A 16,508-nucleotide genomic window follows, 5' to 3' on the forward strand; every position below is an offset into this window, starting at 1 on the left:
ATAATTTCAAGAAGGTTGCTGGACTTGATAGTTATTGCTCATCGCCTAAACTGAATATTAGGGGCTTCTGTTTGTCAATTTACCATCTAAGTACGTGATTCCCAACTTTGGGCATCAGACCCCACTGGTGGGGCATGACAATATTTCAGTGGGTCATGGGCGAGACTTACACCCTTTGTTTGTTTTTAATTTTGCTTACATACTCCACGACTGTCCCTAGGAATTAAAGTTCTTTTAAGTGATCAGGAAAGAAGAAATCGAGCATTCTTGATGTATGTATTTCAAGTGTATCATGGAGTACATATTGATTGTTTAAACAAGCATCTGAATTTATTGAAAATCGAAACTCATAAAATTAAAACTTATATTAAATGTGTTGGTTTCTCGATTTTTGACTTACTTGACTTCAAGCTCTTGCTTGGCAGCGTCACCAGCGTAAAAGTAACCGAACGTCAGTGCCGTTAGTCGTCTCCAGAGTGGTCTGTTTCAGGTGAGGCCAGGAGCTTCGCTGGGGTCAATTCCCCACACTCTGAGTCAATCGCGGATAGTATCCGACTATCTCATAAGTGGTTTACCTCTGAGGCGTTTCCATCCGTTCGCTGTCGGATCGAAGTCAAATGTAAGTCGGGTAGGTGTTTCAGTGGGTAGGCGAAGTAAATGACCGTGCCAATGCAGCGAGCGGGACTCAAGCTGTTTGGACAGGGGTGGTACTTTAAAGAACCGGGGGATATTTATGTTCCGTGCCCTGTCGGGCCACCTAACGTGTTTGATTTTGCCGAGGTGTTTTGTCTGGACAACTTCTACCTCTATCATCTGCGACTGAGTCAAAGGCGAAGTCTCTGACGAGTACAACACAGAACTTTCTACCGAGGCAGAGTAGATCCGAGCTTTCATGAGACGGCTGATATGGGGTTTGTTCAATATTGTTCTCAGAAGGCGGCCTAAAACGGCGTTTGCCTTTGCCACCCTTGCTGAATTCTGTTTATCTAGATTTCCATTTAATCAGAGAATTGAACCAAGGTAGTTGAACTGCTTGACTATCTCAAAATTTTGGCCACATACTTCTACAGTTGTCAGGGGGCTGCATGGTGTCTTGTCCACAAGCAATATTTTGGTCTTGGTCAAGTTTACATTTAAACCAAGTTTTTTTTGCAGCAGATGCTAGCGTTTCCATGGCAGTTTGATGTCAGCGAGATTTTTACATACCAATGCCACATAGTCAGAGAAGTCAACATCTGACAGAATTTTTCCAGAAAAATTGATACCAAACGGATGCACCAGATCAAAAATCGACGAAGGCAATGTATGCCTTCCTTTCACATTCTAGATTTTTCTCTATCAGCTGTCTAATTGCAAGGATTTACTCAGTAATGGACCTACCCGGCATGAACCCAGCTTGTTGGTGGTGACAGAGGAGATGGAGGTACTTTGTTGCCCGCCTGAGGAGCAGCATGGCGAAGAGTTTGCCGGGTACCAAAAGCAAAATTATACCACGATAGTTATTACATTCTGCTTTACTTCCTTTCCTCTTGTAGACTGGCATAAGTAAGCCTGTCTTCCAGTCTTTTTGGATCATTTCAGAGTGCTATACAGCATTAAACACCACTTGTAGCCAGAGGGTCATGGATGTATCGCTATTTTTAAGGAGTTCTGATGTCAGCAGATTGAAAGACCAGCCACAGTCATTGTCTGTCTACAGTGTCAAAAGCAGATCGATAATCTATGAAGGCAACGTACACCTTCTTTTATATTCTAGAGTTTTCTCTATCATCTTTACTTTGTTGCCCGCTTCAGGAGCAGCACGGTGAAGAGTTTGCTGGGTACCGAGAGCAGAGTTATACCACAATAATTATTACGTTCTGCTTTACTTCCTTTCCTCTTGTATACTGGCATAAGTAAGCCTGTCTTCCAATCTGTTGGGATCATTTCAGAGCACCACGCAGTATTAAACACCACTTGTAGCCAGAGGGTCATGGATGTATCGCTATTTTTAAGGAGTTCTGATGTCAGGCCACATGCCCCCGGAGCTTTGTTGTTTTTCAGCTTTCGTACTGCAGCTTTAATTTTTTCTGCTATAAATTCCGTGCCATCGGGGGCAGGTGTAGCATTGGTTTCTTTAGGATTGACATTATTTTGCCCAGGTTTATTGTTTTTGTTCATTTGTTGCACCTTCTTTATTTCTGTAATACTTTTACTTTGTCATCAGCCGTACAAATAAACTCACAGTTTATTCTGCTTCAGGGGATATTGTATCCCTTGAAGGACAGCTTTCTGAATTTGAAAATAACCCATTATACGTAGAAAGTGTTGTTAATATCTATTGGCTACATAAAACTGGTATTTGATTGCTTTAAGCCACCTTTAATTCCTTAATATGCTTATAATAAAAGGAAGGTTGCTGGACTTTATGGTTATTTTTCATCGCCCAAACGGATTGTCAACTGTTTGTCAATTGACCATCTAAATCTGTGATTCCCAACGTTGAGTACAGGTCCCACCAGCAGGGCACAGCAATATTTTGGTGGGTTATGGGCGAGCCAAGCACTCTTTGGTTTGCTATATTTTAGAGCCTTAATTTTGAAAAGAAATTATTTGAATGATGTCATATTCATATGCATTTAAAGAACAAAAAAAGATACATGATAGAATTACAATAACGTCATGCATTGCATAAAAGATGTTTTAAACAGACAATATTTTTCATTAGCATAAAATATGCCTAGAGGACCAACCTAAAAAAATACCGAGTTAATTGCCTCTTAAGCTTCCTTTAGGTAAATACACGTAAAACTTTGTATAGCAAAATTTAGATATCACGAGAGGGACATAAGGACTTTAGACATTCTAAGGTAGGGTATGGCCTAAAATTGGTTGGAAACCGATGATCTGAATCAAATTTATTCTGACCTGCTACCTGGTTTTAATGCTTTATGTAAGCGTCAGGTTCTAATAGTAAAAGGCCTCTAGATATCCCAGGTTCCTACACTGAACAACTGAAACAAAAGACTACAGCCAAAATAATATTTTGAATCATATCAATTCTGTCCAATAATGTCCCATACTCTCTTAGGAAGTATTTATCTAAAAATTTTGAAGGTCTCTTTGATCATTGTTTATCAAAATTAAATGTAGGGGTAAAGATTTAATTGTTGACTATACCAATTGATCTCCTAGTGGCTCTATTCCCATGCATCTTTAATTAATTACTGGATAAAATGCTTAAGCACTTAAATTAGTTAATTAATCAGGAGGATAATAACTTAGGTTGACGGATAAAAGGTCTTCAACGTCTTTAAATTTTTCTCGTCTGTGTCCAGTGCGGTCATTTAGTCCGCACGGCAGCTGGACCACCCGCCATGACACCATTCAATTTTCAACCCCTCTGCTATGGCTGAAAGCGTCCCCTCAGAAACCCCAGTTCAGATGGAGGGACAATCCTAGTGAGCACCTCTTTATGATCGGTACTTAACACTAAAAAGCAGTTATGCTTGCAGAGGACCGTTCGAACCGGAGGCGAAGAGCAACATATCTCTCAATCATGAATCACCAGCAGGAGCAATAAGATAAGTATGCCCAATGCAAGTATTTTACATTCTGTATGCATCCAACTTACCATAAAAGGGCAAGTACGTTAACTTTGATTGAGAATATATTTTGTGTCACTAACTTGATTCAAGGAGATGCTTTAGTAAATGATATTTCTGATCATTTCCCTATTTGCCTTGTCATTATTTTGAAAATATGACTAAAAAGCAGATTCGTGAGACTAGTTTCTTGTGCTTCAAATTTGGTATGACCAAATGAAGTCTTATTAGGTCAAAGTCAAAGGTGGTGAAATAAAAATCATGGGACAAGTTTAAGACTGGCTTTGTTTTTCTTCATTTGATTGACTAGTTTTATGAGTTCATTACGGAGGCTGTTCTTGACACAGACTGTTTTACCTCCTAATCGTAGGTCTATATAAGGTATAGAAATAACTCTATATCCATGGATATGCTCTGGCTTTCTTAAAAGTTCGAGGAAAAGAATAGGGTTTGGGGGACTTGTTAGCCAGCTAGACCCTTAATGGGCGCTGGCTCACTTTCAGCGATTCAACCTTTATAACCATATCTATAAATGCGTATGTCCCAGTATTATTTTAACTGTTTTTCAGATTGATGTAAAATTATTCAAAAAAATTGACAGAAAAAATTCCTTTCTTAGGCCCTCTTTTCAGTCTTCTTTAGTCCTTTCAAGTCTGGTTGCTCAATGGTAAACCTATTGAGGGTCAATGCTCGAAAAGTATTTAGTTTGTAATTTAGTGTAATTTAGTATTTAGTGTAAAAATTATTGTAGTAAATGCTCAAAAAGTATTTAGTTTGTATTTTGAATACATTGGTTAAAGGACTTCTTCTGCTACTATTCCATCGCAATCCAATTGCAAGTTTATATTGGGTCACTTTGTATTATTTCAATATGCTTAGAGCAGGAGTCTGACGAATAGATTACTAGATATGTTAGGCCTGAAAGGTTTGAAAAAATTCAAGAAAGGTTTGAAAAAGTTTGCAAAATCCTTTGTCAACTATCCCTGATAATATTCTTATTAAAGTAATTGAGTTTGCACTTCCTTCTCTCATTCCTACCTTAACAAAACTTAATGACCTTCCCTTCTTCATTGTTTTTGCTAAATTCTCTCTGGCGTGCACGAGTTATCATTTTATACAAAGGTATAGCATAAAATCATGTAGCAAACTATTGGTCAATATTTATATTGTTGTGGAAAATTTTTGAAGAGGCGATACATTCTCGTCTTAATAATTTTCTTGCTTGAATAGGTTTTTTTTTATGGGTTCCAATTTGGTTTTCAAACCAAGCATGCTTGTGTATTTATATTGAATTTTCTTTATCCTGCGCTAAATTCCAGTTAGAATCTAGCTGCTTTGTTCTTGAATGTTCAAAATGCTTTTTTGTTCGTTAACTATGGTATTCTTCCCTATTAATTTCCTTAATTTATTATTAATTATTAATTTAATTATTAATTATTAATTATTAATTCGGTATTAATTATTTAATTATTAATTATTATTATTAATTATTATACTTTTAATTATTAATTCGGTATAAAAGATAGTGCATTTTTTTGGTTTGAGCCTCACATATCTTTCGGAAAAATTTCTGGTGGGGCATTTTCTATTCACGCTCGAAAGCTGAAGATTGAACCTCCAAAGGTCATTTCTAGAACCATTAATGTTCTAATAAATAATAATAATAAATAATAGATAAGTAATGTAAAAAAGGCATTTTTTTTTAACCGAAAGTAAAGAGTAATATTAAAACTGAAAAAGAATTGAAAAACGCAACGCCCCGCCATTTACGCTAAAGTTTGACTGTTTCATAATTCTATTTTTCGAAACAATAAAAACTTTAGCGTAAAGAGCGGAGCGTCGAGGAGGGGACAGCCCCTTTCATATTCATAATAATTTCTGTTCGTTTTATGTTTTAATGTCACTCCTTACTTTCAGTTATAAAAACCTCTTTTTTTTAATTTAATAACTTAATAACTCTAGCCATTCGTAAGTTATTGGAGATTAGCTCTTTTCACAACCTTTATGCTCTATGCTATTTTAAAAAGCAGTATTTACTTAAACTCTTTTGATTTATTTCCATAGTTCTAGATGTAGTTGTAGAAGCTGCAGTAGTATTTGCTGTCACGACTGCAATTGCAATAGTAGCAACAGTTATAGTGGTTGGCAATTAGTGTCAGTTACAGTCATTGCATTCGCAGTTTTTGCATTCGAAGTCATAAGTTGTCACACTCCCTGTCACAAGTAGTCACAGTCGAACCCGAGCAAGAATTGCAAGCTGTTGAATTTATCCATTGTTTACACACCGGATTTATCATTAGGGAAGGGGGAATACTTTATCCTAGGTGTGTCTGAAAACCCCAAGAGCTTTTTCAAGAGCTTTTTGATCTTGAGGTTAAAATTCGTGAAATGTTGACGAGGATCCTGAACTAAATCAAAAGAAACTTTGTTTATCCAGGCTATCAAAAGTTCGTACCTGAAATACCTTAGAAAAGGCTATGGGCATTATCTTGAAACCTCCAGGACCACTACTACTACTCCTTAGGGTGCAACTGCGACTACCTATGACTGTGACTGCGATTACTTTCGACTGTGACTAGCTGCGACTGCGACTACTTCTACTTGCCACTACTTTCAGGAAATGTTAAGGAGAATGTTAACGTAGTCAAAACGCACCATTTGCATGCTTGTTGTCAAGAGGGTATTGCTGAGGCACTAAGTTGAAATTTTCCATTGTATCATCAAAAGTACTTGGAGGGTAAACGTCCCCTTTGTCATTTTAGATGCCTCCCCTAACGTTGGTTAAAACTCTGAACCAGACATTATGTTCAGAAAAGTAAGAAGCTATAACCACTATTCCTCTGGGCCTTCGGGGAAAGCTATTCCCCATAGCCTTCGGGGAAAGCATTGTGTTCCAGGCAATTAAGAGTAGTTAAAAGACGGTATATTCATGAAGGGTGCCAAAAGGCCACATGTGCAGCACCTTAAAAACGGCTAAACAGTTAAATTTGAATTCCAAGGATGATATATTGAAGTCAAATTGAACTGAAATATTGAAATTGAACTGATATTGAACTCAAATTAAATTGAAAACATACTCATATTGAACTCAACCAAAAGAGATTACCTGCATCCAGGTAGTTACAATGAAATTCTTTCCTTACCACGCTTAGAAAACGCTTATGTATATTTCACAGGTGCAAGAGCTAAAAGAGTCAGAAATAAAAAGAGTGGAGATATATCTCTTAAATACATTCACTATCTTATTCCATTTTCATTCATATGTAATATTTTGAACATTCTCCCAGGAGAGTAATTTTTAATTACCTCTAGTTATCTTTGAGTCAAAATCAAGCTCAAGAACAGTTCCAAGCCTTGATTGAAAATTAAACGAAATTTATACAATAATTATACTGCTTTCAATCAAAGACAACGCTCATATCACCTTATGCAACTTAAGAACTTAAACTAGGACAGGGTATTTAAATTCTTGAGCTGAAAAACTTAAGAACGGAAGAGATGTTCAATAATAAAACTTTGGAAATCAAAATGAATAATAATTAATTATAAATAAATCTAAAAAATTATTAAAAAAAAATAAAGAGCCATATTAAACTAAAGACCATCAAAATTAAGTCCAATAATAATTCATACTTAAAACGGCCAGGAATTACTATCAAAGAATAAATGAAACCCAAAATGAATAGAAATCAAAATAAAGGATCATATCAAATATACAGATAGCAGATATTGATACTGATGAATAAATCAATCATCTATATAATCAATATAATTTTGTCATTTTGATTATAATGATTTTTTGACTTCGTCGATGTTTGGAAAAATTGGAGCACATTGTTAAAGTTTTTGGGGATTTCACCGAAAATCTTACAAAACCGGAGTAGCAAAAACGCTTTGGTCTAGAAGTATCAAAACTGCCCATAAGCTTCGTTTTTAGTGATTTTGACCAGTGGCGGGTTTGGATATACTAGATTTTGAATAGGGCAATTGGCGAAAAAAAATATTCTCTTGCGCTTCTTAGAGAGAAAAAAAATCCAAGTAAGCTAAGTGTGAAATTGCTATGACAGTTTGCTGCAAACATAAGGTAAAAAAAAAAGAAATGTAACGGAAGGCGTTTACATCGACATAAAATTTGCCGCAAGGATTTTAAGGAATATAAGAAAATGTAATATAATAAATATTTGAGATTACGGATGCTTTGACATATCGGCAGAGGCGTTTCACAAGTTTCGGCAAAGGAGTGATTAAAGTAAAAAAAAACAGCTTGAGGATCATACTAGTTTTCCTTCTGTGATTTTTTTTCTGAAAGAGGGGAAAGAATACCATAGTCCTTAGCAAACTAATTTTCATATTTTCCAGCAGCGTTAATAAACAAATTGTCAAATAAATTGAGGTTTTTCGGAACTTATTTTTCAAAGAAATGAAAACCAGGAAGTTGAATTCTCAAGAGAAGCTCGTTCGATTTTCTCAGAGAAAATTAAACAGAAAGCAAAAATAAGCTTTCTAAAAAATAAGTTATGACTGTGTTTAAAACTTAAAAGCTAGCACATTTCCACTGGAAAGAGACCTAACAGAAACAAATTATGGGATACAAAAGGTTTCAAAGAAATGTTCTATTGAGCAATGAAATAAATAAATATTAAACTACAAGACAACACCTCCAAATAGTCTATGCTCACCTCGATCAGCAAGTGTGCTCTGGAAAATTTCATAGCCTGCCATATGAACTGATAACCTATCAAGATTCCACGTTTCTGTAACTGCGATAACTGGGATACTTTTTTGACGGACGATAACTTCAAATTTTTCCATTTTATTACATAATGACTGGTAGCTTATAGCGAGAAAATTCGGCATTCTATTTTTAGAATTAGAAGTCAGGGGACAGCTTTTTTAGCGGCAGACTTGAGACAGAACACTATTTGCTGATAATACTATTTGATATCTATCCGAGTTGAAGTTGCATATACAGATGTTTGCAATAATTTTAAAGGCACTTTAATAGATTATAATAACTAGGACAATGTCAATACATAAAGTGGAACATTGGTATTTTCCCAATATAACTTTGAGAACCCCTTGGGGGAGTTACGTTGCACAGATCTCTCCATGGAGCAAGATAGTTGGCATTTGATTGGTAAATGATCGTCGTCGATTTTAGAGTCGTCCACATGAACTATTGATGAAAGTAGAGTTAAATCTGACACAAGTACATGATCAGTGTTGGGAGTAAGACCATCACGATTGTGAATATAAGTAAATAGAAGATCTTTATCAGCAAAATGGAATCCTCCGGGTAGTGAATCGAGAAAAATTTCAGATCGGTCAGGATTAGATAATAAGTCAGTGTTCATGTCGCCAGAGAGATCCCATTTGGTATTTTGTTTTGAAAGGTCGCTAAGTAGCGTTTGTAGGCGATTATATGCTTGTGAAAAACTAGACAATGACTGCACAGTTTTTTATTACAGGGGAGATAAATGTTTATAAATGCGGTATCACCACATTTTATAGCTAAGATGTTAATGTCACTTTGCAATAATATCGACTGAGTTTCATGTCTGGAATAGATGGCCATACCTCCTGATGGTCTACCACAGGTTTTCTGGGCGGCTCTTAAGAAGGTATAATGGGTTCGAAAACGCTTTAGGCTATCAACATTCACTATAGAGGTAAGATGCTCCTGTAAAAACACAATATCATTTTCAAGCAGCTCACTAATCAGTAGATCCTTGTCTTTTGTACTATTAATATTAAGGAAAACAAAGCTAGACGGAGTTTGAGCATTCATTTATTAGCATTGTTGAGAGCCGATCGGAGAACTTTGCATTTCAGACTAAAAGTTACGTGTTCCATAGTGCGATTTGCACATTTTGGCGAGGCTTGGCTAGGGTTTTCCTTTGAATTCACATGAGGGCCAGAGCATCTGGAACACTTGGAATGTGCTGGTGAGCGGGGACAAGCTCCAATCAGGTGATCAGTACTTTAACAGCGAAAGCATCGACGGGGAATGGATTGAAAGGACTTACTGTGAAAGTTTCGTACCCAGTGCGGATTCCCAACTCCAGCACCACGTTCAGGGTGGCTTCGTCGATAAACTCGAGACGAAAAGTGCAAGAATTGCCGATTTGATTAGCACTAATAAGTCCCTCTACTGAGGCCTCTAAATCAGCTTTTGAATAGTTATGGGGTATTAAATGGACAACTGCTAAAGGCTTTTCATCCATTACTTTGGTTTTGGCGTTTGGAATGGAGCTAGTAACAGCTGCAGCCAGCGTGTCGGCTGAGCGCTTATCACGTACCATCACAACCCAGCTTTTACTCTGTTGCTTAGATTTCAGATTCACGATCCCGTCGTGACCATCCAACGTTCCGAGCTTCTTCATGCGAGGGATAGGGTCACTGAGCTCCGGGGTAGGGTTCTTTACAACGACAGCGTAGGACGTTTTTTTCATATTTGGACTAGGGGCTTCAAGCTTAGACTGTCCCTCAGTAGCTTTGGACTCAATATCACGCAGCTGTTCAAGACAATGGAGGACTAATAATCTAAAAAACTACGTAAGAAATGACAATTGAAACCTACAGTTACAAGTCACTGTGCAGTAAATACGCAACTTATATGGAATGTTTAATTCGCAAGTCGGCACGGGTTATCCTTTATAAGTCGGACTAATATTTTTTTTCAAGATAATATAGATTTATTGCGATACTTTTAAAGAGGTACGTGTAAAAAAATATCGAACTCTAAATTTAATTTAATGGACACCCTATATATATATATATATATATATATATATATATATATATATATATATATATATATATATATATATATATATATATATATATATATTATATGTATGTATATAGTACTGGGCCCTGATACTCAACACGCGGCAGACTCCTATATATGGATTCTCATTGTCGCTTGTTTTTGAACCGCAGACAATTGCAGTGTTTTCTTGATGTCATGACGGCACCACTGATCCGATACAGCCACCCTGTGAAAAATATGGATTCTTTCTTAAGGAGGTTGGCTTCGCCACGTGCCCCGGCACTCGGTACGGGGCAGGCTTCTATATATGGATTCTCATTGTTACTTGTATTCTAGCCGCAGACAATTTGAGCCTTTTCTTCATGGCATAACGTCAACAAAGATTTGATACAGCCAACCTGTGAAAAATAGCAATTCTTTCTTAAAGTCCTGACCTATTTAGATCGTTTTTGTGGCTTGTCATCGCTGTCCCTTGTTTCTCAACCATAGTTTTCATTGTCCATTTTTGTTCATCTTTACCACAGAAAGTTTTTCCATGCTATTTGCTTTAGCAGTTTCGATTCATGCATCAGCTCATTTAATTTCTCGATGCGTTGCAGATAACAATTACGTCTGTTTCAACTGTTTCAGTTTTCAACGTTTAAATTCAATGTAATTCTCAGTTTTGTTTTTTTCCATGTGATTTTCGATAGCTATTGCGATTCTCACTTTCACCAATTCTCTAATCAGATTTATTCGTACATCATTTTCATCAATTAAGCCCTTAAACATTTTAAATGACCTTAAATTAAAATTAGCGTCATTGTAAAATTACGATTTTTGTTATCGAACCTTTAGCTTTGGCCTTGGCTTGTCTTTTGTCATTATGAAAAACATAACGCCGAACTTTTGTTTTTTAACCGAGGCTAATGCAGTGTCAGGTTCTTAGCCGACGTGCTTATAAGCTCTAATGTCGTTATTTATAAATAATTCATTGCTTGGAGCCTTTATAAAGTGTTGAACGTCAACTGCTGCCCCAGTTTGTCTTTTGTCATTATGAAATACATTAGCCTTTAAACGTCGACAATCTGACCCTTTGCTTGATGTCAAGGAGTCCAACCGTTAACTTTTGCCTTGGCTTGTCTTTTGAAATTACGACAGACATATCGCCGAACCTTTGTTTCTTTTAATTGTTCAGGTGGTGGGACAAAACCTTTTTCTTTTTCCAACGATTTATCTAGTCCAGGTGTTTGCTTTTCAAAGGTACGGTAGGCACTGAAGACCTTTTCTATGTCAAAACCCAAAACCCAATCATAAATGCTATAATTTTCAATTTGTTTGGTTCGTTTTACCTCAGCTTATCTTTTTTAATCATGAAATACGTATCACCAAACCTTTTTTTAACTAAGGCATGATATGCATTGATAACATTATCCATGACAAAATCCCAAACCCAATCATCACTATTATTTTCAATTTTGACACTTTTGATTCTCACTATACAGGTTAATTTTCATTGACCCGCTCACATGCCAAGTGTCGCATGTCTTCTAACTGCGTGTATCTTTGCTCTTCATTTTTATTTTTGACGCGCCACTGCTGCTCTACCTACCATGTTCGTCTTTGCTCTTCATTTTCATTTTTGACTCACTCACATGCTCAATTTCGCGTGTCTTCTAACCACATGTGTCTTTGCTCTTCATTTTCATTTTTGGCACGCTCGAATTATCGCTTTGGCATATCTACTAACCACCCGTGTCTTTGTTCTTCATTTTCTTTTTGATACGTTTTTGGATTTTGATTATTTCAGACAATTTAGCAATGGTCATTTTTTAGCTGCCAGTATCGGTGTTGTCACAATTTATGGTGCAAATTTTTGTTCCAACAGACATTAGCCTATATTAAATAAATAACTGATAAGTTTGAAATTCAACTATGCATGAGATCATATAAGAAAAAGCTTATATAATGTCATAAGAATTACTTATATAATGTACTAACACAGTACATAATGTAATTTACAAAAACAAAATTAAGGCTATTAGCAAATTTTCTCAGACTTCTGACCCTATTAGATCGTTTTTTTATGTGAGAATATCCCAAGATACCAGTGTTTCCGTAAAAATATGGAGCTGTTTTCGAAAAAACACACCCATAAATAAACACAAACACACACACACATATATATATATATATATATATATATATATATATATATATATATATATATATATATATATATATATATATATATATATATATATATGATAACCTGGATGCAGCTTTTTCTCCTGGAAACATGTTTTTCGTTTCAGAAGTTCTCACAAATATGATTCTTGCCATGTCGAATATGTTGTAAACTTTGGCCAATCGGCTGTTTTATGGTGGCATTTGGGTAGAGCCTGCCCCTTTTATTATCATAAACCCTAATTGGGTATTTTACTTAATGTCACACATATTATTTCATTAATTTACGAAGAATGACACAATACCAATATCATCAAAATACCTTTCACTTTTTAATGGTAAAGTTTTCTTCAGTTTCTTTGAAAACTGAACCATTTTCAAATTGTTTCTATGCTTTCTAAATTTTCTAATAGAGATTTCTAGAAAATGTAGACGAATGCCATTAATTTCTAAGGCAAGTTGCTAATTGCCCTAGCTAAAAACATTTTCGAAATGACTTACCAATTCTAGTAAGCTCAGCAGAGACACTTAGCTGTCTTTTGATTGGCGTCGATCGCGGCTCCACTTTAGCTCCTGTGACAGTTTTCCAGACTTTTCCAACAAAAGATATACTTCTTGTTAATTTAGAAGTCTTCAGGTCAGGCTCAGAGCTCCATCTGCAATATAATTGAGAAGCTAGAAAATTGTCTCATTGGGGAAAAATGTTCTTCTATTTGGATCTTAGGAAGTATATTCTCAAATGTAAAAACTTGTAATTACTGCTTCAAAGTGGATAGTTACATCATGGAGTACAGGGTTTGCAATGGGTTTATTCAAGGTTTTTACTTAATTTTAGAGAGAGAGTTAATGAGCCTGAGTTTTAAAGCCAATCAAAACTAACAAAAGCACATGTCATCATTTTAAAGACAAATTTTTGGTTTCTTCCTTTTTTCATTTTTAGCCTGGACAAAAAAATCATTCGTGCAACTGATTAACTCACACTCTGAAACCCTGCCAAAAACAATTTCGTTTTGTCTTATTAATTTCAGGTATTAACTACGTATTTACCCCGTACGTATTCCCAATAGCCGAACTCGATTACGAAATAAACTTGTACCCCCTAAAGTACGAACCAATCGATACGCAAACTCATTTGTGCCTTTTTTCACATCAGTTTTTAATGCTGAGTTGTAGTGTGTGATTTTTGTTTAAATGTATGATTTTTGTGAAAAACTGAATTTAGCTCTATGCTACGATAGTTTTTAAATATACCGATCTCTCTCTCTCTCTCTCTCTATTTAAATGTCGAGTCCGGAATCCAAGGAAAGAAAGATTAACACGAACACAAGTCCGAGCTTCCAAGATTTTGTATTCAAGACAAATCTTCAACAAATCACTCACCATTTCCAGAATAAAATGTCGGTTCAACTGATCAATAGAGGATGTAAATAAATGTGGAATCAAATAGAAATTCAGTATAATCACAAGGCAATGAAAAATTAAAAAGAAAAAAAGTATATGACCTAGTAATCATTAAAGAAGAATAAATTTTCCATCACAGAAATTTGGTTAATAATTGCTTCAATAAGAAACTATATAATTTTCACCCGATCTTTATACTTTTTAAAAAATTTACTTGATAAAAGATTCTGTATTATCTGTTGCTTCATTTTTACTTAAAAAAAATATTGCCTAGAAGATTAATTTTTCTTTGAATATATATTTATGTGAAAACGCCTTCTTTTTTACATTGAAAATAAAATCTTATCAGGACATATTGTCTCTGTCAAATTTTTAACAAGATCCTTGAATTTCAAACAAGTGCCTTTTTTTCTAAATACTGCTTAGTAAAATTAAATTTTCTAAGGTTAGTAGCCCCCACCAAAAAACAATTAGAAAAATAGAAATCAAGAATATGTGATTTAAACCCCCTGTTGGTATATACCTTTCCCTTAACAGAATTCGTACCCTCTACCCTGAAATAAAAACCTGAAAACACTCCAGACGCTAAAATTGGGTTTTTGTTTTATAAAATTTATTTGTTTCAAACTCAAGAAATCTTCTTCAGTTTAAACGGTCTTACAATATCCAAAACAGTGAAACCCAAACTAATGCCATTTCATTTTTCCTAAAGAGACTTTTTTTCTTTTTCGATTACTGCTACAAATTGAGATCATACATGGATTGGTTATGTCTTCCAATCTTTAGAAATCATAAGCACGTACTCTTAAAGCCCTACTTAAAAAACATTCCCCCATTCAATTGGAGTATTAGTCCTCAGAGAGAATAGAAGGTACGTGAACAGAAAACAAAAAGGGAAAGAAAATATTCGGCTCAACACTTTTGTTGTAGGGTCCTGCAGACACGAAAAATTATCTTAAGTGAGTTGTTGTTCAAGCTGATCTACATTTTATTAAACAGATCCTAAATGCCATCAAATTATATCAAGAAACCCAAGAGGAAGTAGATGTTTCGTGGACGGCTGGTGTACATGCACGTATGGGCATAGGGACCTTTTGTCCGATGGGAGGGGACAATAATAGAATAAAAAACAATTACAGTCGACTCTTACTAACTCGAAATTCACGGGCCTACGATTTTTCTTCAAGTTACATATCGTCCGACTTATGTATATTTCGAGTTATAGACGAGAGGTCAATCTACGTAAAATTCGACTTATAAAAGTAACGAGTTATAGAGGTAAGTCAAACGAAAATTCGAGTTACAGAGTTACAGAATCGCTAAATTTACTCCCTACAGCCACTACAGGGTTCAGAAGAACTTTATTAGTATATTGTAGACTTGACTTATCAACACTTTACTTTCAAACGTCAATAACAAATTTAGCGTGCTAGGAAATAGACAGCTGAACATTAACAGAATCTGGTCCTAAAATATATTAAATAAAATTAATGCATATCAAAGTTTACACGTTGAAAACTGCATACCGGGGAATCCACTAACAGAGGTCAGATAGAAAAACTTCGAGATACAGAGGTAAACTTTGACACGGAGGTAAAGTGTGAATTAAATAAAGAATTATCTACTGAATTTTGAGTTATAAAGGCAATTTTCGCGTCACTTCGACTTGCAAAGCGCAACAGCGCTACCTAAGTAAAGAGCGATGTGGGCACAATGTTTTTTTTTGGTTAGACCAGGGTAATTTGTATAGAAGGAGTTGTCAGGAAAAACCTCGAAAGGGACTCATTCCATTGGAAATCGAAGGGACTAGAGCCCATTTTCAAAGTCAAAAGTGATTGGAGGGCCCCCAGCCTTCCCCTCCCACGCCAGTCGTTTCCCCAAACTCATCCAATCGAAATTTTCAGATAGCTCTTTTTTTCAGCGTAGTTGCACGGTCCAGAAATTATGTTTTGATGAAGACAGCACACTCCCTCACAGCCCTCAGCGCAAGGGTTGTAAGTTATGCCCTGGGGCATATAAGATTATTATAAAGAGGGTGGGCGTATAAACGTCAGAGGGGGATCATTGGATTGTTAATCAGAAGTACTAGTGCTCTTTTTAAGACACAAGTGATAGGAGGGCAGCACCCCCTCCCCACGTTGTATTTTCCTGAAATACATCTGATGGATTTCTTAAGATCTCCAGTTGTTTAAAAACGGTCAAAAGTTTTTTAGTTGTTTTCAAAAGTAGAGTTGTGAGAAAGCGTTAAACTTTAGCGCAAAGAGCGAGGCGTTGAGGAGGAGACAACCCCTTTCATATACGGAATAACTTTTGTTCGTTTTAAGTTTTAATGTCACTCCTTATTTGCAGTTAAAAAAAACTTGTTTTTTTATTTAATCTGGATATAGGATTATCTGTATATGGCCTGTTTTTAGATTTTTCACCATTACATCTAACCAATCTGGCCAAACTCTTGACCAATACATCTGATGGAGTTCTTGAGATCTCCAGTTGTTTAAAAACAGTCAACAGTTTTTTAGTTGTTTTCAAAAGTAGAGTTGTGAGAAAGAGTTAAACTTTAGCATATACAGCGAGGCATTAGGAGG

At 35.7% G+C, this 16,508-nt stretch overlaps 1 protein-coding gene across 5 annotated transcripts in view; it reads right to left on the reverse strand.

The window, feature by feature from the left end:
• LOC136033622 (uncharacterized) overlaps nt 1–16,508 on the reverse strand; it is a 193,968-nt gene that overhangs the window by 64,694 nt on the left and 112,766 nt on the right. For all 5 annotated transcript variants that reach the window (XR_010618977.1, XM_065714415.1, XM_065714414.1 and 2 more), the window contains one exon: nt 13,024–13,178. Coding sequence is in view for 4 of the 5 variants with exons in the window: in XM_065714415.1 (XP_065570487.1) it covers nt 13,024–13,178 (155 nt within the window). In the remaining variant the exon portion in view is untranslated. The remainder of the gene's footprint in view (nt 1–13,023; nt 13,179–16,508) is intronic.

This window comes from Artemia franciscana, chromosome 12 (genome assembly GCF_032884065.1).
Source record: "Artemia franciscana chromosome 12, ASM3288406v1, whole genome shotgun sequence".
Classification (NCBI taxonomy): Eukaryota; Metazoa; Arthropoda; class Branchiopoda; order Anostraca; family Artemiidae; genus Artemia; species Artemia franciscana.